The sequence below is a fragment of the Salvelinus alpinus genome, chromosome 1 (assembly GCF_045679555.1).
Source record: "Salvelinus alpinus chromosome 1, SLU_Salpinus.1, whole genome shotgun sequence".
Lineage (NCBI taxonomy): Eukaryota > Metazoa > Chordata > Actinopteri > Salmoniformes > Salmonidae > Salvelinus > Salvelinus alpinus.
Genome location: NC_092086.1, coordinates 91,593,678 through 91,619,761, shown reverse-complemented (window position 1 = coordinate 91,619,761; position 26,084 = coordinate 91,593,678). Strand labels below are relative to the sequence as shown.

Genomic DNA, 26,084 nt, shown 5'->3' with positions numbered 1-26,084 from the left:
GAGCTGATTTCTGACGTGCTGTTCCTTATTTTTCCGTAGTGTATTTCTTTATTGTTTTAGTGATTTAGCACAGTGAAGGCGCAGACTCAGGTTTTCTGGGTCTCTATGTTTTTGGTTGGATATGTTTCTCAATTTCTTTCTTAGGTTTTTTAATTCTTCATCAAACCATTTGTCATTGTTGTTAATTTTCTTAGGTTGTCTGCTTGACATTTTTAGATTTGATAGGGAAGCTGAAAGGTCAAATATACTGTTTAGACTTTTTACTGCCAAGTTTACACCTTCACTATTACAGTGACATTTTTTGCCTAGGAAGTTGTCTAAAAGGGATTGAGTTTGTTGTTGCCTAATTGTTTTTTGGTAGGTTTCTACACTACTTTCCTTCCATCTATAGCATTTCTTAATATTGTGCAGTTCCTTTGGCTGTTATGCCTCATGATTGAGTATTGCTCTGTTCAGGTAGACTGTGATTTTGCTGTGATCTGATAGGGGTGTTAGTGGGCTGACTGTGAAAGCTCTGAGAGACTCTGGGTTGAGGTCAGTGATGAAGTAATCTACAGTACTACTGCCAAGGGATGAGCTGTAGGTGTATCTACCATAGGAGTCTCCTTGAAGCCTACCATTGATTATGTACAGACCCAGCATGCGACAGACCTGGAGGAGTTGTGACCCATTTTTGTTGGTTGTTTTGTCATAGTTGTGTCTAGGGGTGCATATTTGGGAGGGAATACTGTTTGCTGAGAGTGTCAGGTTCTTGTCCAGTTTTGGCATTTAGGTCATCACAGACTAGTACATGTCCCTGGGTATGGAAATGGTTGATCTCCCCCTCTAGGATGGAGAAGTTGTCATCGTTAAAGTATGAGGATTCTATTGGAGGGATATAGGTAGCACACATGAGGACATTTTTCTCTGTGGAGATCATTTCTAGCCAGATGTAAAATGTTCCTGTTTTGACTAATTTAATAGAGTGTATTAGGTCTGCTCTATACCAAATTAGCATACCCCCTGAGTCTCTTCCCTGTTTCATACCTGGTAGTTTAGTGGAATGGACTACCAGCTCTCTGTAACCTAGAGGGCAACCAGTGGGTCCGTCTCCTCTATACCATGTTTCTTGTAGGATGACAATGTCTGTATTTCCAATTTATTTGATGAAATCTGGGTTCCTACTCTTTAGGCCAAAGGCAGATGACCTCAGACCTTGTATATTCCAGGATGAGATAGTGAAATCTATCTGTTCCATAGTGTCTGGTGTTGTTTTCGTGTGGTTTAGGCCCAGAACATTACAGTAGGTGTGAGCAGAGCATGTTGTCTCACTCTGTCTCTCTCTCTTTCTCGCTCTCTGTCTCTCTCTCTCTCTCTCTCTCTCTTTCTCGCTCTCTCTTTCATTTTCTCTCATTCTCTTCCTCACACGTGTCATTCATTCCCCCCCTCCTGTTTGACCCCAGCCCTGGGCTACACTTCATTAACCCTCTTCAGGAGGAGGGTTGGCTCTAAACTTAAATACCACTCTCTCTATCTCTCCCAGACTGGTGTATGTGTCTGTGTGTGCATGTTGATTGATTTGTTCCTCCAGTCTGTGTGTCTTTTTGTCTGTCTATGGCTGTGGTGGGGAAGGAAAGGTTCTGATGAATTAGTGATGAAAACAAAACAGCAGGAACCCTTCAGATCAATAACCCATGTTGGCGAAGAGGAGGGAAGGAGGTAGACGGGGAAGAGAGGAGGGGGTGTGAGAGGGCCACGAGGGCTCGGAGCGTGAAATGAAAATAGAGAGTGATGGAGGGAATAAATTGAGATTTCTATTTTCAACACACCTGTACAGTACCTCGATTTTTCTAATACCCATCCCTCTTTCCTTCTCTCATTCCCCCATATCTATTCATCACATTCATGAATATTTCTTCTGTGTGTGTCTCCAGTTCCAGCCATGATCACGTCGCACCCCAACACCACCATGGCCATCAAGGGCCAGATGAAGGAGCTGAACTGCACAGCGCGGGGGGAGCAGCCCATCATCATCCGATGGGAGAGGGGCGACACTGTCATCGATGCTGAGAGGAACCCCCGCTACTCCATCACCATCAACAAGAAGGGGGACGAGGTCATCTCCACACTCAAGGTCAGACACTGAGGAAAGAGGGCAAAATGTTGAGAGAGAATTGAAATTGGAGGGCATTAGAATTTAGAATTTTAGCCCAATTGAGTTGAGATCAAAGTGCAAAAAGGGTTATTTTGTGTGTTGCTGTCCCCATGTAGCTAAAGCCAGCGGAGCGCGGGGACTCAGTCTTCTTCTCCTGCCATGCCATCAACTCATACGGAGAGGGGCGAGGACTCATCCAGCTTACCGTGCAAGGTGCGTATCTCTCTCACTGCTATTACTGCACATAGGCTCACTGTTGACTGACTAGTGATTGAATGTATACCCAACCTCCTCCTTTAACACACACAGAGCCTCCTGACCCTCCTGAGTTGGAGGTGAGAGAGGTGAAGGACCGCAGTATGAACCTGCGCTGGATACAGAGGTTCGACGGCAACAGCATCATCACCAGCTACGACATCGAGTATAAGAACAAGTCTGGTACGAGTCCAACCAGTCCAACCCTGTAAACCCTCACATCCCTATTGTCCTCAATCTAACTCCCTTTTCTCTGGTCCCCTAATGTCCTCTCTATCTGCTTCTATTTGTTACAGATACTTGGGATCACAAGTACACCACCAGGAACATCTCCCCCACTAACAACCAGGCTAACATTGTGGAGCTGCACCCTGCCTGTGTCTACAGCATCCGCATGTACTCCTACAACAGGATCGGACGCAGCCAGCCTAGCAAGGAGCTCACCATCAGCACTGAGGAAGCACGTAAGTCTAACCGCAAACGCGCAAACGCGCACGCAAACACACACACATGCACAAGCACGCACACAAGCACACACACAAACACACACACATAGACACACACTTATTTAAAATGATGCCTTGTTTGGTGCTATTGAAACACTTATTTCAACCTCTCACCTCAACAGAACCTGATGGGCCCCCTATGGAAGTGATCCTCCAACCAATGACGTCTCAGAGCATACGGGTCACATGGAGGGTAAACTTCATTAACCATCATGCCTCTCTTCCTTTATGCTATAATACCATAATAAGTGAGACATTGAAACTAACTGTCATTAATCTCCAGTCAGTATCCTAACAGAGCTGTCCCTTGCCTCTCCCTCTCAGGCCCCCAGAAAGGAGCTTCAGAACGGGGTGATCCGGGGGTACCAGATCGGTTACCGTGAGAACGGGCCGGGCAGTAACGGCCAATACAGCATTGTGGAGATGAAGGCCACAGGGGACAGTGAGGTGTACACCCTGGACAACCTGAAGAAGTTTGCCCAGTATGGAGTGGTGGTCCAGGCCTTCAACAGGGCTGGCACTGGCCCCTCTAGCACTGAGATCAACGCTACCACACTGGAGGATGGTAAGACAGGAGGGAGGGAGGTTAGAGAAAGAGGGGGATAGATGAAGGTAGAGGGAGGGAGCTAGAGAGAGAGAGATAGAGATATATAGAGAGAGATATAGAGAGAGATATATAGAGAGAGATAGAGAGAGAGATATAGAGAGAGAGATATAGAGAGAGATAGCGAGATAGAGAGAGATAGAGAAAGAGAGATTCATACTTTGCTAGTAGAAGGGGTAGATTTCTTTAATTTGAGTCCAATCATGTAAGAATAGAGTGGAAAAGCAGCAAATAAAGATGCACCCACACATTGATTCAGTTGTGCAAACACACTCTCACACACACAGTCTCTGAGACAAAATGGAGGAAATGAACATGCAGCACATCCCCCATCATTCTCCTGTTTTAATTAGCTCCCTCAGTAGACTGAGAGAGCGAGAGACCCCATTACTCTCTGAATATGCCTGCCCACTCTACCTCTCTCTCTCCCTCTCTCCCTCTCTCTCTCGTCCTCTCCCTCTCCCTCTCTCCCCTTCATTGGTTATCTCTCTATTCCCTCTCTTGTTTACACCATATTTTTGTTGGTTCATTCCATTTTTTCTCTCCTGAATCTATTTCTCCCTTTGCTTTCATTGGGTAATCCCCCTTCTCCTTCTTTCGCTACTCTCTGTTTTATCTTTACATCAGACAGACAACATCTTAGTCCCTCAGCCTCCCCCCGTGTGTACAGCCTTAATGATAGAGATAGATGTAGATCCTGATTATGATAATTAGTTAGTAGTGATGGTAACTACAACACACACTCTCTGTCTTTCTCTGTCTGTCTGTCTGCTTGCTGCTGTTTCTACAGCTGCAATTATCACACAGCTGGACACATTGTCCTCCGTCCGCACACTTCTGCTTTTTATCCGCCGTCTGCCTCTCATCACCATCCCCCCTTCCTCCAAGTTAACCCTTAACAGTCAAGACTCGCCTGGTAAATGATACAGTGTATTCCTCTTTCCCTTTTCCCTTATACCTGCCTCTCTCTCTGCCATCCCTCACTTTATACTTCTCTCTTTCTCTCTCCATTGCAGTGATTGAAAATTGAAGATTGGAATAAATAGTATTTTGGGAATGTTATGCAGTTTATTACTATTACTGTATCTCCGTCCTATTAGTCGCAGACAACTGTGTTCAATAAGGTACACTATGGTCCTCTGTGATGTTAACCTTTGACCTCTCTCCTACCCCCAGTGCCCAGCCAGCCGCCCCAGAACGTGCGGGCTATCTCGGTGACGTCAGACGAAGCGGTGATCACGTGGGCGGAGCCCCCGCGTCTGACGCTGCATGGCGTGCTGAAGGGCTACCGTGTGGTGTTCTGGTCCCTCTTCCCCGACGGAGGTGGGTGCTGTGGGGGCCAGGCACAGGGGCCGATGCAGAGTAATTATCACTACTATCATTCTAACTCCACCCCAAACCCATGGCCTCACCTGCCTGTCTATCTGTCCGTGTGTGTGTGTCTGAACACATAACACACTCCCAAACTGTGCCCTAGCCTGCCCCACACCCCTTCTCCTCATCTGTCTCCTAACCCTTCACACACCCCATTCCCTATCTGTCTGTCTATGGGATTTACCTGGAATATATTATTTGTATGTTTACCTTGACCCCTTGAGCCTAACCTGTATTTTCCTCCCAATTTGTGCATTGTGATGTATGAACAAACAAGGCTTAATCTCTCTCTCTCTCTCTCTCTCTCTCTCTCTCTCTCTCTCTCTCTCTCTCTCTCTCTCTCTCTCTCTCTCTCTCTCTCTCTCTCTCTCTCTCTCTCTCTCTCTCTCTCTCTCTCTCTCTCTCTCTCTCTCTCTCTCTCTCTCTCTCTCTCTCTCTCTCTCTCTCTCTCTCTCTCTCTCTCTCTCAGAATGGGGAGAGATGCAAAACATCACTACAACTCGTGAGCAGGTGGAGCTGAGAGGGCTGGAGAAGTTTACTAACTACAGTGTCCAGGTGCTGGCCTACACACAGGCTGGGGACGGGGTCAGGAGCAATGTCCTGTACATCCAAACCCGCGAGGACCGTGAGTACACGCACACATGTGCATTTGCGCAGACACACACATGCGCAAACACTCTCTGTGAACACACACATATACATTATCCTCCCACTGATATAGACTTTAACCCATATATACACTACCGTTCCAAAGTCTGGGGTCACTTAGAAATGTCCTTGTTTTTGAAAGAAAAGCAAATTTTTTGTCCATTAAAATAACTGCAAATTGATCGACCATACAGTGTAGACATTGTTAATGTTGTAAATGACTATTGTAGCTGGAAACAACTGATTTTTAAGGGAATATCTACATAGGCGTACAGAGGCCCATTATCAGCAACCATCACTCCTGTGTTCCAGTGGCACGTTGTGTTAGCTAATCCAAGTTTATAATTTTAAATGGCTAATTGATCATGAGAAAACCTTTTTGCAATTATGTTAGCACAGCTGAAAACTGTTGTCCTGATTAAAGAAGCAAAAAAACTGGCCTTCTTTAGACTAGTTGAGTATCTGGAGTATCTGGAGCATCAGCATTTGTGGGTTCAATTACAGGATCAAAATGGCCAGAAACAAAGCTGCCTAGAAGGCCAGCATCCCGGAGTCGCCTCTTCACTGTTGACGTGGAGACTTCTGTTTTGCGGGTACTATTTAATGAAGCTGCAAGTTGAGGACTTGTGAGGCATCTGTTTCTCAAACTAGACACTCTAATGTACTTGTCCTCTTGCTCAGTTGTGCACCAGGGCCTCCCACTCCTTTTTCTATTCTGGTTAGAGGCAGTTTGCGCTGTTCTGTGGAGGGAGTAGTACACAGTGTTGTACGAGATCTTCAGTTTCTTGGCAATTTCTCGCATGGAATAGCCTTCATTTCTCAGAACAAGAATAGACTGACGAGTTTCAGAAGAAAGGTCTTTGTTTCTGGTCATTTTGAGCCTGTAATTGAACCCACAAATGCTGATGCTCCAGAGACTCATCTAGTCTAAAGAAGGCCAGTTGTATTGCTTCTTTAATCAGCACAACAGTTTTCAGCTGTGCTAACATAATTGCAAAAGGGTTTTCTCATGACCAATTAGCCTTTTAAAATGATATACTTGGATTAGCTAACACAACATACCATTGGAACACAGGAGTGATGGTTGCTGATAATGGGCCTCTGTATGCCTATGTAGATATTCCATTAAAAATCTGTCGTTTCCAGCTACGATAGTCATTTACAACATTAACAATGTCTACACTGTATTTCTGATCAATTTGCAGTTATTATTATTTTTTTTTTTTTTTAAGGGGTGGATCAGTTTAATATTGAGGAAAGAATGTTGCTTCCATCAATGTAATTGTCTGCATCATTTCCAATCCCCCATATATATTTTTTGTAAATATATCTATACACGCATGCATACACATAATACATACACATACCTATATAGACATACATACTTTTAAAAAGAATATACCTTTATTATTATTCCCCGCAAACCCTACCACCGATCCCCCAATTGGAGTAAACGAATAAACACTTCGGCTTTTACTTTCAATTTATACATCTTATACACATTTTACAGACACAGTCTACTTTACAATAGTTCTCTCTTGTTTGTTCTTAGTCCTTCCTCTATTTCTGATGTCCTATTTGTAGTTCTATTTGTAACTGTGCTATTTCACAAAAGTTCCGAACCTATATACATTTTACAGATCCCGTATGTTTTACATTGTTTATCTTGTTATTAGTCCCACCCTTCAGCTCCATTCAACCCCTCCCATCTATCTCTCAACATCATCCATTTCAGATTTATATTTGCCATATATTCTTCAACTGTGCTGTGATGCTTCACAAAATAATTGAACCTTTCTATTCTCATAGCTTCTACAGATTGTAAATTAAAAATAAACATTTTTGCTAAAATAATTATTATATTATTGATTGATTGACTATGGCTTTTCAAATCATCCAGTATTGCTATCTGTAGCGTTAGTTCTAGGCAAATGTTGCAATTCTTCAGCCATTCCTGGACCTGTGACCAAAAACGAGCTACATATGGACAATACCAAAATAAATTATCTAATGACTCTGCCTCCTCACAGCAGAATCTGCAGAGCTGGGAAGATTGTATCCCCCATATACTGTATATAACATTCTATTAGTTGCAAGAATTTTGTATAGTCATTTAAATGGAAAAATTCGAAGTTTTGAATCCGGCGTTGTTTTGCGTATCAATTCATAAACCATGTGCCATGGAATGGGTACATCGAAAATCTCTTCCCAACTATTTTGCCATTTATATGGGACAGTTGTCAGTTTTTTGGTCCTTAAATGAAATTGGTATATGTTTTTATTTATCACACTTTTCTTTAACCATTTATGTTCTTTAATACAGGGCCGACACACAAGTTCCTTACTTTTTTCCCCTTCTACTTGCCTCTTCCATTTTTGTGGTAATGCTGCAATTAATTGGTTGTAATTTTGGGTAGAGCAGACATTTCCATATGTCTGTGTTAGCTGCATGTGTGACATAACTCCACCAGTCCTATTTATGATATCATTCACAAAAATTATACCTTTTTTAAACATTTCTTCGAAAAATACATTTTTTTTAAATCAATTAGTATATTTGAAAATAACCACAATATTTGTTGTATTATTTGTTCTGTCTTTTCAGGTGGATTAAACTGAAATTGCAACCAACTTTCTAAGGCTTGTTTAAAAAATAAAGATATTTTGGAGATTATTTCCTTTTCAAACAACCGAAAGTGGGCAGGTGTAATCTGAATAAAGGGAAAAAGGCCCTTCTTGAACATAGGATGAGACATTCGTACCAATTTACTAGAGAACCAGTTTGGATTTAAGTATAACTTTTGTATGACTAGGCCATTACAATTGTAACTGGCTATACTTATTTCACCACTTACCATAATGAGACACAACATTCAATTATTTTGATCAAAATGTATGTTTGTAAACGTACCATTAAAAAGTAACATGATGATTGAGTGTCTATATAGCTGTACCGTGATATTTGCATTGCTACTAAGTAAACCTCCAATTGGTCCCTACTATTCCACCCGCTAAAAGCCCTCCTCATCCCGAGTTGGGACCACCCTCAGACCACCCTCGACCCCCTGTATCCCATAGCCCATTTGCAGTTATTTTAATTGTCAAAAATGTTGCTTTTCTTTCAAAAACAAGGACATTTCTAAGTGACCCCAAACTTTTGAACAGTAGTGTATATTTAAGCAATAAGGCCCAAGGTGGTATGGTATATGGCCAATATACCACGGCTAAGGGCTGTTCATACGCACGACGCAACACGGTGTGCCTGGATACAGCCCTTAGCCATGATATATTGGCCATATACCACAAACCCCCAAGGTGCCTTATTGCTATAATAAACGTTTTACCAACGTAATTAGAGCAGTAAAAATATGTGTTTTGTCATACCCGTGGTATACTGTCTGATATACCAAGGCTGTCAGCCTATCAACATTCAGGGCTTGAACCACCCAGTTTATAAATATATACAGTGGGGAGAACAAGTATTTGATACACTGCCGATTTTGCAGGTTTTCCTACTTACAAAGCATGTAGAGGTCTGTAATTTTTTATCATAGGTACACTTCAACTGTGAGAGACGGAATCTAAAACAAAAATCCAGAAAATCACATTGTATGATTTTTAAATAATTAATTTGCATTTTATTGCATGACATAAGTATTTGATCACCTACCAACCAGTAAGAATTCCGGCTCTCACAGACCTGTTAGTTTATCTTTAAGAAGCCCTCCTGTTCTCCACTCATTACCTGTATTAACTGCACCTGTTTGAACTCGTTACCTGTATAAAAGACACCTGTCCACACACAATCAAACAGATTCCAACCTCTCCACAATGGCCAAGACCAGAGAGCTGTGTAAGGACATCAGGGATAAAATTGTAGACCTGCACAAGGCTGGGATGGGCTACAGGACAATAGGCAAGCAGCTTGGTGAGAAGGAAACAACTGTTGGCGCAATTATTAGAAAATGGAAGAAGTTCAAGATGACGGTCAATCACCCTCGGTCTGGGGCTCCATGCAAGATTTCACCTCGTGGGGCATCAATGATCATGAGGAAGGTGAGGGATCAGCCCAGAACTACACGGCAGGACCTGGTCAATGACCTGAAGAGAGCTGGGACCACAGTCTCAAAGAAAACCATTAGTAACACACTACGCCGTCATGGATTAAAATCCTGCAGCGCACGCAAGGTCCCCCTGCTTAAGCCAGTGCATGTCCAGGCCTGTCTGAAGTTTGCCAATGACCATCTGGATGATCCAGAGGAGGAATGGGAGAAGGTCATGTGGTCTGATGAGACAAAAATAGAGCTTTTTGGTCTAACTCCACTCGCCGTGTTTGGAGGAAGAAGAAGTATGAGTACAACCCCAAGAACACCATCCCAACCATGAAGCATGGAGGTGGAAACATCATTCTTTGGGGATGCTTTTCTGCAAAGGGGACAGGACGACTGCACCGTATTGAGGGGAGGATGGATGGGGCCATGTATCGCGAGATCTTGGCCAACAACCTCCTTCCCTCAGTAAGAGCATTGAAGATGGGTCGTGGCTGGGTCTTCCAGCATGACAACGACACGAAGCACACAGCCATGGCAACTAAGGAGTGGCTCCGTAAGAAGCATCTCAAGGTCCTGGAGTGGCCTAGCCAGTCTCCAGACCTGAACCCAATAGAAAATCTTTGGATGGAGCTGAAAGTCCGTATTGCCCAGCGACAGCCCCGAAACCTGAAGGATCTGGAGAAGATCTGTAGGGAGGAGTGGGCCAAAATCCCTGCTGCAGTGTGTGCAAACCTAGTCAAGAACTACAGGAAACGTATGATCTCTGTAATTGCAAACAAAGGTTTCTGTACCAAATATTAAGTTCTGCTTTTCTGATGTATCAAATACTTATGTCATGCAATAAAATGCAAATTAATTACTTAAAAATCATACAATGTGATTTTCTGGATTTTTGTTTTAGATTCCGTCTCTCATAGTTGAAGTGTACCTATGATAAAAATTACATGACCTCTACATGCTTTGTAAGTAGGAAAACCTGCAAAATCGGCAGTGTATCAAATACTTGTTCTCCCCACTGTATATACCACAGAAAGATAGAACCACAGTCACACTGAGATGCACACTGCTTGGAAGAGAGGAGAAGCTTAGAGGGAGGCTGTGTGTGTGTTCATGGGGGGATAGAGAAGAGTGTCAGGGTGTATCTCAAGCCCATGACTAAAGCTCATTTGTGTAGTGAGGCCCCATTACCAGTGCTAATGAGAATTAAGAGGCTTTGGGCCCTTGGCTGAGGGCTTGGGACTAGAGATAGGGGATAGAAGAGGAGGGGCAGAGGCAGAATGAGGGAGAGGAAGGAGACTGATCCACAGCACCCAGCCCTGCAGCCCACAACCCCCCTGGACACAAGTAGCCAACCAGCCAGGCAGTCAGGCCCAGGGATTAACTCCTCCTGGATTAGAGATAATTAATTTTGTGCTTACACCATTGAAGGTGGGATTACAGGCCGATCCCTGTCTCCTTCACTCCCCTAAACAGGAGGAGGAGGGGGATGGAGAGAGAGAGGAGAATGAGAGAGAGGGAGAGGTGGCACAGCTGGGCCTGCCCGGGCGAAGGAGCGAGAGACAAAAGATGAAAAGAAAGAAAAATGGGTTGATGGATGGAGGACAAGAGACATGTTAGCCCTTTTCGGTTTGCCCTGCTTTACTAGATGCTTTGTTAGCTCTTTGTAATACTTCCTATATATACTGTTTTAGCCTTGGTGGTACATTAGACTTCATCTATGTTATCCCTCCTGTGCCACATGCTCTTCTCTGCTGGTCCCTGGTATTTGAGGCTCTTTGGGAGGCTGAGGTTGTCCCTTTCTCTCTGAAGGCTTTTGGTAGCTGTGGTTTGGGATGCATAGTCATGGTGATGGTTAAGACCATGGTTAGAAGTAGCTAGTTGTTCAGCAGTAGTGTACTGTAGGTGACTGTATATGACTCCTCATCACTGGGTTGTCTGACAGTGGATCAGACAGTCTGGACTGGGAACGTGCAGATTTTGGGCAGCAGATGGAGCTTAACCCGCCCCCCCCCTCCCATTCTGACATGAAGGCCCAGTTATGATAATGATGCATTTCTCCTATAACCCCCCCCATCCCCCCTCTCATCTCCCCTTGGGGCTGCCCCTAACCCTCTCCTCCCTCACTCCCTCCCCTCTCATGTCCCTGCTTTAGGTCCTGCTGTACAGTACAGTACATGGAGGAAGGTCTAATGTAGTGTAGCCTCACAGTATTCATTTGAACCCTTTCCCTTGTAACCCAGGGAGACCCATGCATTTCTATCTGATGAACGGGTTGTATTCTTAGAATAAGGTCCAGTGTACTGTATGTGTGGACAGTGGGAGACTATTGAGGCTTTATGGCTCTTTAGGCGTCTCAGTCAAGTGGCCATGCAGTGAGCATGAGGAGGAGCCTGGTGTGTGTTAATCTGTTTAGGGGTTAGAGAGTTAGACTGCAGGGTGTCAGAGCAGAGCGAGCAGAGCAGAACCGCTGACCACGGTGTCTGAGTGAACATATGTCACCGCTGGCCCTGGTCTGGCCCGGGCCTGGCCTCTCCCCAGGGGACCTCCTCCAAGTCCTCCCAGAGCGGCTTACAGCACAGGATAAGACTGGCAATCTGCAAACTACCCTGCTCACTTTAACACGGCTTTAACACCCACGCGCATGGAAATAGCCACGCGCCTGCACACAGCCGTGTTTACTTGAACATGGCTTTAGTACCCAGTCACACACACGCACACACACACACACACACACACACACACACACACACACACACACACACACACACACACACACACACACACACACACACACACACACACACACACACACACACACACACACACACACACACACACACACACACACACACACACACACACACACACACAGCTCTGCTGACCTGTCTATGTGTTGTGTATCCTCTCCAGTCCCAGGTCCTCCAGCTGGTATCAAAGCCGTGCCCTCATCTCCCAACAGTGTGGTCGTGTCCTGGCTACCCCCCCATAAACCCAATGGTGTCATCCGCAAGTACACCATCTACTGCTCCAGCCCAGGCTCCGGACAGCCGGTAAGTACCACTGAGAGGGCAGAGTATGGGATGGGGGAGGCGCAGTTACAGGTATTGGAGAGGCAGAGAATTAAGGCCCTAATGACAACACATGATGTGAATGCATGATGTAGCACTTGATGGATAATTAATTAGTAACCAACACTCAGTGTGTGTGTGTGTGTGTGTGTGTGTGTGTGTGTGTGTGTGTTTGGGTGTGTCTCCATCTCACTGTGTTTGCTCCGTCGCTTTATTCCTGCCCTCCCAGATGAACAGATGAGGTTGTCTTGGCAACGGGATGAGACGTAGATATGCAAATGAAGCAGTGAACAAGCTCACACATGCCCACTGCAGCATCAGGAGCTCTCACACACACAGGTCTGCACTAGCTATGCAGTTTTCACACATCTACATTATTCTCTCTCTCTCACACACACATACACACACACACACACACGCACACACACACACACATTTTATGGTGGCACACATTCAGACCACACACACACAATCCAATAAAATTCTGCTATCATGGAAGAATTCCACTTTCTTATCATTCACAAATCCTCACCCTATGTGGATGAGTACCATGTAAATGAGCATGGAGAAGAGAAGGAGGGAGACGGGGGAGGGAGGAGCAGAGCAGGGTATCAGTCACACAGAGATGAGAGTGCTTTTGTTCCTCTTTTCATTATCTCTCTGTATCACTCCCTGGATCACCACTACACTGCTGCCTCCACGCTGGAGGAATGTTCTAATGTTCCTGTTACTCACCCCCCCCAGAGCCCCACATTCACCCCTTCTCCCTCCTCCCCTCCCTTCTTCTCTCTATCCCTCTGTCATACCCACCCTGCTTCCCAGCAAGCCTGGGTAGAGGCTGAGATAGGGAGGGAGAGAGAAAGAGAGAAAAAGGTAAATGAGGCAAATGGAAAAAGAGGTGAAGATGGGTATTGAGTGATGAACAGATGAGGGAGGTGGTGCATGTGTTTGTGTGTGCGTGTTTGTGTGTGTGTGTGTGTGTGTGTGTGTGTGTGTGTGTGTGTGTGTGTGTGTGTGTGTGTGTGTGTGTGTGTGTGTGTGTGTGTGTGTGTGTGTGTGTGTGTGTGTGTGTGTGTGTGTGTGTGTGTGTGTGTTGCGTGCCTGCATACATGCATGAGTTATACTCTTTAGTTCTAAACTCCTTAGTTCTCTTTCAAGTCATCTGGGCTTCCCTCGTGCCATTAGACCATAGATGCCAAGCAGCCCTTCCAAAGTGCTACTGTACCATTATACCATGATATTACACAGTGTTAATAATCGAACCTGTATATCTCTCCCCCAGGCTCCCAGTGAGTATGAGGCCAACCCAGAGATGTTGTTCTACAGGATCACCCATCTGACCCGCGGTAAACAGTACCTCATCTGGGCCTCCGCTGTGACAACTGCTGGCCGCGGCAACATCAGCGAAAAGGTCACCGTGGAGCCTGCTGGGAAAGGTAAGGGAGGAGGGGATGAGGGGTAATTGAGGAGGGATGGAGGGATTTGTGTAAAGGTTATTTAAAAAGAGAAGAAGAAAAAAGAGGAAGATGAATTTCATAAATAGTCTGTCTTACACAGAGGGCTTTCATCTGTCTCTCTGTACCTTTCTTCTCTCTCCCTCTCTATCCCAAGTTCTTCCTCTCTCTCTCTCTCTCTCTCTCTCTCTCTCTCTCTCTCTCTCTCTCTCTCTCTCTCTCTCTCTCTCTCTCTCTCTCTCTCTCTCTCTCTCTCTCTATTGACTGACAGCTGTAGTATTGATTGAGGGCTGGCGGTGTAGCAGGAAACACTGTTGTTAATTATGTGGTGATGAACAGGGCCTACCCAGTAAACTGGACCTTAGGGAGGGGGGTGGACAGGGATCAATACTGGGGAGAATCTATGGAGCATGGATGGACTGAGCGAGACGGAGGGATAGGAGGAGGGGGGGGGGGCACTCCAAAGCTCTGCTCTCATAACAGCGGGTAAAAGGCAACCCTCCAGGCTAACCTACTCAATACCAGGATCACTCTGCAAACACTAGAGAAAGATGTTTACACATCAAGAAAGAGAAAACAGAGCAGGGAGGTTAGAGTGTTTGTCTGGCTGTAAATGTGCCTGGGTGCCTAAGTGTGTGAATGTGCATGTGTGCATGTGTACGTGAGCACATTCAGTGTGTGTGTGTGTGTGTGTATATATGTGACATCCCAGTTTAACCTGTGTCACCTGCCCTCTGTCTGCAGCCCCAGCTAAGATCCTGTCGTTCGGGGGCACAGTGACTACTCCCTGGGTGAAGGAGGTCCGTCTGCCCTGCAGCTCAGTGGGAGAACCCACCCCCACCATCAAATGGACCAAAGACAGGTCAGAACTCTCCAAACTCATCCTCAATGGAAGTAAAGTGGGGAACTCACAATCAATGCTAGGAGAAAGTTTAGACTTGGTGCCAATGCTGGGTTTTGGAAGATAAGGTTCAGGTCAGGGTTAAGTCTACCATAGAGGTGTGAGGTTGCTGTATTATGATCTTACTGGGATCCTCTATGTGTGTGTCTCAGTGAGGACTCGACTATCCCTGTGACTGTGGACGGGCAGCGTCAGATCCTGTCCAACGGTACTCTGGTGTTACGTTCCGTCAAAGCTGAGGATTCTGGGTACTACACGTGCACGGCTACCAACACCCTGGGCTTTGACACCATCATAGTCAACCTGCTGGTGCAAGGTGAGTTGGGATACACTGGACTGGTTGAGTGTATGGGTGGGGCGAGATCTGAGGACCTTTTGGGGTTGTCTCAGCTGGTTTCTCTGTGTTCCTCTGACTGTGTGTGTATCGTCTCTCTCTATCTGGTCCCTCAATCTGCTCACTGTAACTGTGTGCTGTTTGTGCCTGGTCTCTGTGGTGCTGATTGACTCTAACGGTGTCTGACTGTGTTCTCTCTCTGGATGTTCAGTTCCTCCAGACCAGCCCCGTCTGACCGTCTCCACCACCTCCACCTCTTCCATCACGCTGGCCTGGATCCCTGGGGACAACGGAGGCAGTTCCATCAGAGGTACACCACTCCCTCCCCCAGGGCCTTAGTGCATTAGGATCAGTCTGAGAGTTCTTCAGCTGCTGTATCTCACTGAGAGATAATTCCTCTAAAAATATAAATAATATTGATATAGCCTTTTACCTTTTTGTGTGATTTTCTCGGTTCCCGTCAATGTGTTAACTTTTAGCTCCTAATGTCTGATATACTAGCAAATGAAGGTACTGTATCACTGAGGGCATTCTAAATCCTTTATCTCCCCCTGGTGTTCAAGGGGTGTAACAGCCGTTAGAGCTGACCTGATTTTGCCTCAATGGAGTGTGTGCAGGTTGTGTAATATGGCTTTAATATTTGAACTGGGAGGATATTGTAATTGTTAGACATTTACAGTATTTCATAGTTTTTTAAATGGTTTATTTGTATATTTGGCAGATGATAAAGAAATGCTTAAATGATTCTGTAGTGTATCCCTGTGTGTCCTCAGGTTTCGTCCTGCAGTACTCAGTGGACAACACAGAGGAGTGGAGGGATGTGTTCATTAGTTCCAGTGAGCGTTCCTTCAGGCTGGACAACCTGCGCTGTGGGACCTGGTACAAGGTCAAACTGGCAGCCAAGAACAGTGTGGGCTCAGGACGCATCTCTGAGATCATCGAGGCTAAGACCCACGGAAGAGGTGAGGGAAAAGGAAAGATCAAGGGGAAGGGGGGAAGGTGAGAGGGTGTGGCGGAGGAAAGAGCAGAAAGAGTTGAATTTTAAAACGGCATGATTTTATATTTTACCTCACATCTTGTGTTTTACCTCACATAAACTACATCCCCACTCTAACACACTAACTTCAATACTGCCAGTCTGACTATCTCCCTGTCTCTCCTCTTTTCCTGCAGAGCCCGTGTTCAACAAGGAGCAGCCCCTGCTCACCCACATCAACTCCACCCACGCGGGGCTCAACCTGCAGGGCTGGACCAGCGGAGGCTGCCCCATCACCGCTCTGCTGCTGGACTTCCGCCCCAAGGGCACGTGGGCCTGGCAGAGCCTGAAGGCCAACGCCACGGCCCAGCTCTTCCTCAGCGAGCTGCGGGAGGCCACCTGGTACGAGCTGAAGATGAAGGCCTGTAATAGCGCCGGCTGTGGGAACCAAAGCTCCCAGTTTGCCACCACAGACTATGACGGCAGTGAGTCACTTCCTGTTTCTACCAGATAACTGCTCTCACTTGCTGCTTTGACATTTACATGTACATTTTAGTAAACTATCTTATTCAGAGCTACTTACAGTCATCAAAGAGAAGGGGATAAGGAGGAGGACCAAAAAAGGGAAGGAGAGAGGGAGGAGTAGAATGTGAGTGGGCTTGAAAGTGATGGTAAAAGCAGTCCTTTAATCTACCTCTGACCCCCTTTCCCTCCCTCTCTCTTTCCCTCTCACCCCTTCTCTCCCTCCCAGGTACCATCCCTCCTATAAACTCGGCCCAGGAGGACAGGGATGATGTGAAGAAGCTGTTCTCCATCGGCTCTCCTGTCATCCTGGTCACCCTGGGCGTCGCCCTGCTCTTCATCATCCGCAAGAAACGCAAGGAGAAGAGACTCAAACGACTCAGAGGTGAGAAACAAAGGGAAGGAGGGAGAAAGAGAGGGAAGAGGGGGAGGGGAGAACAGAGAGGAAGAGCCATAAGTAAATTAGTAAATAACTCAGAAGCACTAAAGGTAACACGTCAAAATAATTTGCCTAATCCACATGATGATCCATTATAATCTAATAAAGATATTTGTGTTTGTTTTCACAGATGCTAAGAGCCTTGCAGAGATGCTTATCAGGTAAGGATAATACTCTTGATTGATTGGTGCCTGTGGTTATGGATGTGTCATTTTCCAGGGGATCTTGATGGATCTTTGAATATACCTGCAAGTCCCAGTAAACTCTTTTAAAGTATCACCAATAGACTCCTGTTATATATGTATACATGTACACTATGTAAGTACTGCTGATGTGACAGTGGATCCAGTCTAAGTGTGTGTCTTGTTTTGTGTGTTGAGCAGTAAGAACAACCGCAGCATGGACACCCCAGTGAAGGGTCCTCCCCAGGGTCCTCGGCTCCACATCGACATCCCTCGTGTCCAGCTGCTCATCGAGGACAAGGAGGGCATCAAGCAGATAGGTCAGTATGGACACACTGCAGCTAATCAGATTGATCAGACGGAATATCGTCCAATTAAATAGCCTTTAGTTACAGTACACTAACTAACCAATCAAATTATTTCTCTCAACTTACTAAATACATATTGGTAGAGTGTGAGTTACAATCAGCCTATGAGGAGAACATCTGACAAGGGAGATTAATTGTTTATCACAGATATTTTGAACAACTGTCATAATATGTTTTCCTCATCTCTTACATCCAATAGGTGAGGACAAGGCAGTGGCCCCAGTGACGGACACAGAGTTCAGCCAATCAGTGAATCCACAGAGCTTCTGCACGGGTGTGTCTCTGCACCATCCTGCCCTCATCCAGAACACAGGGCCCTTGATTGACATGTCAGACATCCGCCCTGGAACCAGTGAGTACTTCACATACACTAGGATGTGCATAGTATGGAAATATGTCTTATTACAGTGTAATGTGTAGGAGTTAACTTGAGCTGACACCCAAAATGTTTGTACATGCTTACACCCTAAATTATTATACGTGTTATGAATAGTACCCAGTGAGTGAGTTCTATCCTCTCACTGTCCTCCTCCTATTCTCTCCTTGTCTCAGACCCAGTGTCGAGGAAGTGTGTGAAGTCAGCCCACAGCTCCAGAAACCGCTACTCCAGCCAGTGGACCCTGAGCAGGCCGGGCCAGAGCCAATCAACAGCCTCCGCAAGGACTCTGACCTCTGACTGGCGCACCATGGGCTCCCACGGCATCACCGCTACCGAGAGTGACAGCTACAGCGCCAGCCTGTCCCAGGATACTGGTGGGTACCGCGCCGCCCTGGCAACAACGCCACTAAAGACCCATCATTAACACATCTATCTTTTACATCCCCAAACCAGACCTGTAGGATACCTTGAAAGGCCTACTGGCACAGCTGTACTGTATGCAAACTTCATACTGCATTGTTCTAATATGATATGGCATTTATTGTTTTTCCAGACAAGGGTCGTAACAGCATGGTGTCCACAGAGAGTGCGTCGTCTACGTATGAGGAGCTGGCGCGGGCCTACGAACACGCCAAACTGGAGGAGCACCTGCAGCATGCCAAGTTCACCATCACAGAGTGCTTCATCTCCGACAGCTCCTCTGACCAGATGACCACAGGCACCAACGACCCGGCCGACAGCATGACATCACTCAGCACGCCATCCGAGACAGGCCTGTGTCGCTTCACCGCCTCGCCACCCAAACCCCAGGACTACGACCGCGGCAGACCTACCAACGTGGCCGTGCCCATCCCCCACCGTGCCAATAAGAGTGAGTACAGAGAGCCACCCTCTCTGGCACAGTGGCACCACATTATACTCTGCCACAGGCTGTTTGTTGTACATCTCAACAGGTCTCTAAGCCCCTCCCCCCTCCCTCTCTCTGTTCTGTCCTCGTTGCTAGGTGAATTCTGCAACCTCCCGCTCTACATGAAGACGGATCCTTTCTTCCGGAAGCAGGCAGAACTGCATGACCCATGCCCTGCGGTCCCGCCCAGGGAGGCCTCCATCCGCAGCCTGGCACAGCGGGCGTACCACACCCAGGGACGTCATATGACTCTGGATCCGTCCAAGCAACAGGCCCTGACGCTAGGCCACTCTGGGTTGGGCAGTCTGGGCGTGAGCTCAGGCACTGCCACCCTGCCCCAGAGGACTCTCACCATGCCCTGCTCCAACCCTGCAGCCACAGCCTCCACCTCCAGTACCAGCAGCAACCCCACTGGCTCCAGCACAAAGATGGGCGGCTCCAGAGACTCACTGCTAGAGAATAGCTCCTCAGCGCTGGGCAGACTGCAGAAGCAAGGGGTTGGGGCCTACTCTAAGTCTTACACACTGGTGTAGCTACTAGCCCCCCTTCTCTCTCTCAAAGACTAAACACTCCTGTCTGGCCCGGCCCACACCCAGCCCCACACCAGTGTTCTACACATCAGGTCAGCGAGGGCATGCAGTGCAGTGCAGCAGGTATCCCCAGCTAACTGCTAGCTAACATCTAATTACCCAGTAGCCTGATTAGTCTTTATTCAGACTTTAGATTCTGCCTCCCAGGAATGACCAGAGACCATTGTAACCTGCCTGATTCATGCTCACCTGGACCTGTATAAAACAAACTACTATCTCCTACTAACCACCAGTTCTAGCCTGATGCCACACTGCTCAATTTGAGCACACACACACACACACACACACACACACACACACACACACACACACACACACACACACACACACACACACACACACACACACACACACACACACACACACACACACACACACACACACACACACACACACACATACACACATACACACACAGGAAGACCTAGAGCTGTTCTCCAAGGTCATTTCAAACCATTGAGTATTACTGAGGAGCTGAACGGTGAAAGCTCACTGCTCGTGCTGATGAAGTCAATGATAGTAGAGGCTGGGCTAAAAATCAGTGTTCATCATAACCTCACACACATTATGCTGCCCTCTAAGGTTTGAGCAGAAGCTCCTGCAGGACTACCAGTTTTATCCCCTATAGTCTCGTCTTACTCTCTCTATGTCTCAATGTCCAGTCTCACTCTCCATTGGCAGTTACTCTCTCTGTCTAGATTCCATAAGGAAGGATTTCAGGTTCACCTCACTCAGAACATTGAGTTTGTATTTTAGCACATTTATTGTTGATATTTCCTCAAACTCCCCTCCTCCTTCCAACTCAACAGTATCTGATAGCTTTTGACCGAAACATGACAACCCAAATGACCCAGCAATGAATTAAAAACATCAGGGCTCTTGCAATACTAACAAATGTAGAATATTTGGTATTTTAAAGATTTCGCATATATATTTCTATATAAGTATATCATGTCATTTAAGTGAAATTATGGCAAAGAATAAAAATATACAACAATTTAAATGTTTAAAAAAATATAAGGAGACAATCGCTCAATCATGTGAAGAGCAGTGAAAATGAAAGAGGGGTAAAGAATAGAAGAGTATTATGAAGAGGGAGGAGCACGTGTATATAGAGGGTTTTCTGTATGTTACTGTATGTAGACTGGCTGAGAGGAAGGAAGTGACTTCCAGACAGAAAGTGTCCATCTCAAAGCCCTCTTAGTTGGTATCTCATGAGGTTGTCAGTGATTGGTTGGTATACTTACTTTTCAGAAGCCAAATAATTTCCTTTAAAATGGGTGTAACCAAGGCGACCTACACTGTTGTCTATAATTTCTCTGCTTTCGTTCACCTGTTACTTGAGTAAAGAAGGGCCATGACCTCTCAGGGCCTCAGGTATGGGCCTTTGACCTGTGGTACCAGTGGGGTTATAGGGTCACTGTGAGTGGAGCAGAAGTCAGGTATCAGAGCACGGCTACTGTATCCCACAGCTAGCTACTACACAGAGTACACACCAGTAGCCCTGTAACCTTTATCAACCTCTCAGCCCATGTATTACTGCCTCCCTCCCTCCAATACAACATGTCAGCCACGGCACCAAGGAGGATAATCATGTGAAGTAAGTGAACTGTCTATCAGCGAGACGTTGCCAGCCAATCGGGGTGTTCAGTTTGAATATGATAGGATGATGTGGTCAGTGGTCTATTGGTGTCTCTGATGCTGCCCTGTCTTAAGTACTGTATATTTCCCCACTTCTTTCTCCATCCCCAATAGCCATGTCCATCCTCATCCCCAGCTCCATTTTGTGCTACTACATGGAGGCTACATCAACACCGGAACCTGTTGGAATGTCTATTGAAGCATCGCCATTCTAGTGTTTTGTCATTTCTTTTGTTTTTGGATTACGTCCATATGTTCATTTTGATTGAATATGTTCCTTTTAACTTGTTTCTGTTTTTTTATTTTTTTATGTGATTCCAGAGGCCAAACAGTACTGAAGTATGACACACCTATATCTTTGGCCAGTTTTAGCCAAGTGAAATCAGGGACTCCTAGCTCTTTAGGTCACACATACAGAACTTGTGTATATACTGGACTGGGTCAGGAAAAACTGCCACTCCCAACTGGCTCTCCCTATTCAACTCCCTCCCACCTTGGGCATACAGTACTGGACCCACCGCCAATACCTTTGTCGGTGTTGTTTATAGGTTAACTCTTGTACATAAAACACAGTTTTGTATGAAGAGCTATTTTCGTCAGAATAAAACAGTGCCACAGATCAGGGTTGAATCATGCCCCAACTCCAAATTTAAAACAACATATTGATTTGATAAACATTGATTTCCGCAACGGGCAACAAATGTAGTCATTCTTCTCTATTCCCTTTATGTTTTTGATACTAATTTGTTGCATTTTTATCATTTGTTAAATATATTTTAGTGTTCCAAATTCACATTTTTTTATTATTATTTTTTGTACTTTGTTCATCCTCAAAAATGACATTGCATGCTTGGTAAAAGGGCAAAGGTGAGGGAAAGAAATGTACTAAAATTTTTAATTTGAAGAAAAAAAATGTTGAGGTGATTCCAAACATTCATTTGAGTTGCTTCTAATAGCAATTGCTTGTGTTTAAAAGAAAAATTTCTATTAAATTAAATGAAAAACAAACAAAAATAGTATTCTAACACCTTGTGCAATAAAGCTATCTTTCTATACACCATGGTTTCTGTCATTCTTAATTAAACGTTGCTTGATACACTGCCACATACTGCTACTGTTGGGAACTGAAATCAGAACTGGAACCAAAGAATGATCAAGATGGATAATAATTATACCAGAATGAAAATAAAAAAGCATCAATAGCAATAATACATTCTAATGGAAAAGTCATTTAGCATGTTATTGTTTTTACTTGTTGAATCCATTCCATAAACTTTTGACTTCCACATCTTAATTCCGGTAATAGTGAATCATGCTACAACCCACAATCAGGCTCTCATAATTGTATTAGGCTTATCTAGTGTCAGCCTGGGTCCATCAATCTATCATCAATCAATAATCGCATTCAACGTATGAATGATATTACATCTATGGTGTGACTACATGACCTGAGATATTTGACACCACTAGAAATCAGGATGTCTCTGGACAAACTCAATTATGCCCTTTTTACCATCCAATCTATCAACCAAAGACAGCATTTATTGATTTTTGATCAATGCTGTCCTCTATAAACCCCGTTTACACTGCCACTTAAAATTTGGGCCAAATTCGAGCTGGCTCGAAAGGAATATTCAAATTGAGCTGGGTCGAGAGAAATCCGGTCCAGTGCAGCCCAGTTTCACAACTAGTCCCAGGTCGATTATAATTTGGGCTGGTGACGACGTTACTATGCAACCACCAAGCAGATCACTGCTGGAAACTCACACAACGTTTAGCTAGCTCGTCTGGGCTTGTTGCTGTTAGCTAGCACATGGACAAGCAGTACTGCAGTAGTCAGACATGACACAAATTACCACCATAGCTGGATCCATCATTCATTTTTGCACTACACAATACACTTTCATGAGAACAGTCAGCCCTCAAATGCTAGCTACCAAATCAGAGTTGAAACAAGCTAGCTATCTAATGTGAGCTAGCAGGCATTTTAGCTGACCAGGTCGTATTGAAAGCTAGCTAGCTACTGTAGCTATATCATCAATTCTGTCATCTGGTTTGCTTGGTTAGCTAACATAGCTAGCATGAGCAAGCTATATACATGGCTCCGAGTCTGGCTGGCACTGGGAGGAGTATGGGGTAACGTTAGTTACAGCAGGGTAAATTCTTCAACATTAGCAAAGCCAGCTGCAGTCACATATTGGCTACCTAGCAACATGACATAATTTGTCATTTCTAGTGGCAATGGAAACGGGGTTTATTGAGGGTAGCCTAGTCCCCGATTTAGGTCACCAAGATAACTAATGTATGTGATTTCAGTGCCAAGAGAAATAGTTTGCATGTTAGTTTGTAAACTTGATACACAGACAATGAATGCAACATTTACCATATTGAAACTGAATATATAAATATTGAATTTGAATATTAATTACATTTAAATTGCATTTTTAAACTGAATGCAATATTCATATAATTATCTTTCAAATCATGAAATACAAGTTACATTTGTGAATTAAACTATTACATTTGTTCAATTTGCGTCATTAGGGCTTCCGGGGCTTGAGCCCCGGATGTTTTTGGTCCAGCCCGGATCCTTTTGACGGTAATATACACTGCTCAAAAAAATAAAGGGAACACTTAAACAACACAATGTAATTCCAAGTCAATCACACTTCTGTGAAATCAAACTGTCCACTTAGGAAGCAACACTGATTGACAATAAATTTCACATGCTGTTGTGCAAATGGAATAGACAAAAGGTGGAAATTATAGGCAATTAGCAAGACACCCCCAATAAAGGAGTGGTTCTGCAGGTGGTGACCACAGACCACTTCTCAGTTCCTATGCTTCCTGGCTGATGTTTTGGTCACTTTTGAATGCTGGCGGTGCTTTCACTCTAGTGGTAGCATGAGACGGAGTCTACAACCCACACAAGTGGCTCAGGTAGTGCAGCTCATCCAGGAGGGCACATCAATGCGAGCTGTGGCAAGAAGGTTTGCTGTGTCTGTCAGCGTAGTGTCCAGAGCATGGAGGCGCTACCAGGAGACATGCCAGTACATCAGGAGACATGGAGGAGGCCGTAGGAGGGCAACAACCCAGCAGCAGGACCGCTACCTCCGCCTTTGTGCAAGGAGGATTAGGAGGAGCACTGCCAGAGCCCTGCAAAATGACCTCCAGCAGGCCACAAATGTGCATGTGTCTGCTCAAACGGTCAGAAACAGACTCCATGAGGGTGGTATGAGGGCCCAACGTCCACAGGTGGGGTTTGTGCTTACAGCCCAACACCGTGCAGGACGTTTGGCATTTGCCAGAGAACACCAAGATTGGCAAATTCGCCACTGGCGCCCTGTGCTCTTCACAGATGAAAGCAGGTTCACACGCACATGTGACAGACGTGACAGAGTCTGGAGACGCCGTGGAGAATGTTCTGCTGCCTGCAACATCCTCCAGCATGACCGGTTTGGCGGTGGGTCAGTCATGGTGTGGGGTGGCATTTCTTTGGGGGGCCGCACAGCCCTCCATGTGCTCGCCAGAGGTAGCCTGTCTGCCATTAGGTACCGAAATGAGATCCTCAGACCTCTTGTGAGACCATATGCTGGTGCCGTTGGCCCTGGGTTCTTTCTAATGCAAGACAATGCTAGACCTCATGTGGCTGGAGTGTGTCAGCAGTTCCTGCAAGAGGAAGGCATTGATGCTATGGACTGGCCCGCCCGTTCCCCAGACCTGAATCCAATTGAGCACATCTGGGACATCATGTCTCGCTCCATCCACCAACGCCACGTTGCACCACATACTGTCCAGGAGTTGGCGGATGCTTTAGTCCAGGTCTGGGAGGAGATCCCTCAGGAGACCATCCGCCACCTCATCAGGAGCATGCCCAGGCGTTGTAGGGAGGTCATACAGGCACATGGAGGCCACACACACTACTGAGCCTCATTTTGACTTGTTTTAAGGACATTACATCAAAGTTGGATCAGCCTGTAGTGTGGTTTTCCACTTTAATTGTGTGTGACTCCAAATCCAAATTTTGAGTGTGACTCCAAATCCAGACCTCCATGGGTTGATAAATTTGATTTCCATTGATCATTTTTGTGTGATTTTGTAGTCAGCACATTCAACTATGTAAAGAAAAAAGTATTTAATAAGAATATTTCATTCATTCAGATCTAGGATGTGTTATTTTAGTGTTCCCTTTATTTTTTTGAGCAGTGTATATACTATACTATACCGGTATATACTATACCTTCAAAAGGATCGGGGCTGGACCAAAAACATCCGGGGCTCAAGCAGCATTTATTGATTTTTGATCAATGCTGTCCAAACTTTTGACTGGTACTATATATATACTATACCGCATATGTATACGGTATAGTATATATATAGTACCAGTCAAAAGTTTGGACACACCTTTTCATTCAAGGGTTTTGCTTTATTTTTACTATTTTCTACATTGTACAATAATGGGGAAGACATCAAAACCATAAAATAAAACATATGGAATCATGTAGTAACAAAAAATCCAAATATATTTTATATTTGAGATTCTTCAAAGTAGCCACCCTTTGCCTTGACGACAGCTTTGCACACTCTTGGCATTCTCTCAACCAGATTCACCTGGAATGCTTTTCCAACCATCTTGAAGGAGTTCTTACATATGCTGAGCACTTGTTGGCTGCTTTTCTTTCATTTTGCGGTCCAAATCATCCCAAACCATCTCAATTGGCTTGAGGTCAGGTGGTTGTGGAGGCCAGGT

General features: G+C 45.3%; 1 protein-coding gene across 7 annotated transcripts in view; it reads left to right on the top strand.

Annotated features, from left to right (window-relative positions):
- The window catches only part of LOC139534198 (cell adhesion molecule DSCAML1-like), an 88,039-nt gene extending 65,648 nt beyond the window's left edge, over positions 1-22,391 (top strand). The window contains exons 12-34 of one of the 7 annotated variants that reach the window (XM_071333120.1): positions 1,914-2,113; positions 2,251-2,347; positions 2,444-2,572; positions 2,686-2,853; positions 3,018-3,088; positions 3,220-3,460; positions 4,676-4,822; positions 5,343-5,498; positions 12,484-12,623; positions 13,464-13,514; positions 13,924-14,077; positions 14,840-14,957; positions 15,149-15,312; positions 15,542-15,640; positions 16,104-16,292; positions 16,504-16,791; positions 17,058-17,213; positions 17,398-17,428; positions 17,648-17,769; positions 18,017-18,169; positions 18,370-18,570; positions 18,750-19,067; positions 19,200-22,391. In XM_071333120.1, the coding sequence (XP_071189221.1) occupies positions 1,914-2,113; positions 2,251-2,347; positions 2,444-2,572; positions 2,686-2,853; positions 3,018-3,088; positions 3,220-3,460; positions 4,676-4,822; positions 5,343-5,498; positions 12,484-12,623; positions 13,464-13,514; positions 13,924-14,077; positions 14,840-14,957; positions 15,149-15,312; positions 15,542-15,640; positions 16,104-16,292; positions 16,504-16,791; positions 17,058-17,213; positions 17,398-17,428; positions 17,648-17,769; positions 18,017-18,169; positions 18,370-18,570; positions 18,750-19,067; positions 19,200-19,636 (3,830 nt within the window). In that variant the 3' untranslated portion in view covers positions 19,637-22,391. Of the gene's footprint in view, positions 1-1,913; positions 2,114-2,250; positions 2,348-2,443; positions 2,573-2,685; positions 2,854-3,017; positions 3,089-3,219; positions 3,461-4,675; positions 4,862-5,342; positions 5,499-12,483; positions 12,624-13,463; positions 13,515-13,923; positions 14,078-14,839; positions 14,958-15,148; positions 15,313-15,541; positions 15,641-16,103; positions 16,293-16,503; positions 16,792-17,057; positions 17,214-17,397; positions 17,429-17,647; positions 17,770-18,016; positions 18,170-18,369; positions 18,571-18,749; positions 19,068-19,199 lie in introns of all 7 variants that reach the window. The other 6 variants (XM_071333111.1, XM_071333101.1, XM_071333150.1 and 3 more) reach the window with 6 other exon arrangements.
- The last annotated feature ends 3,693 nt before the right edge of the window (positions 22,392-26,084 follow it).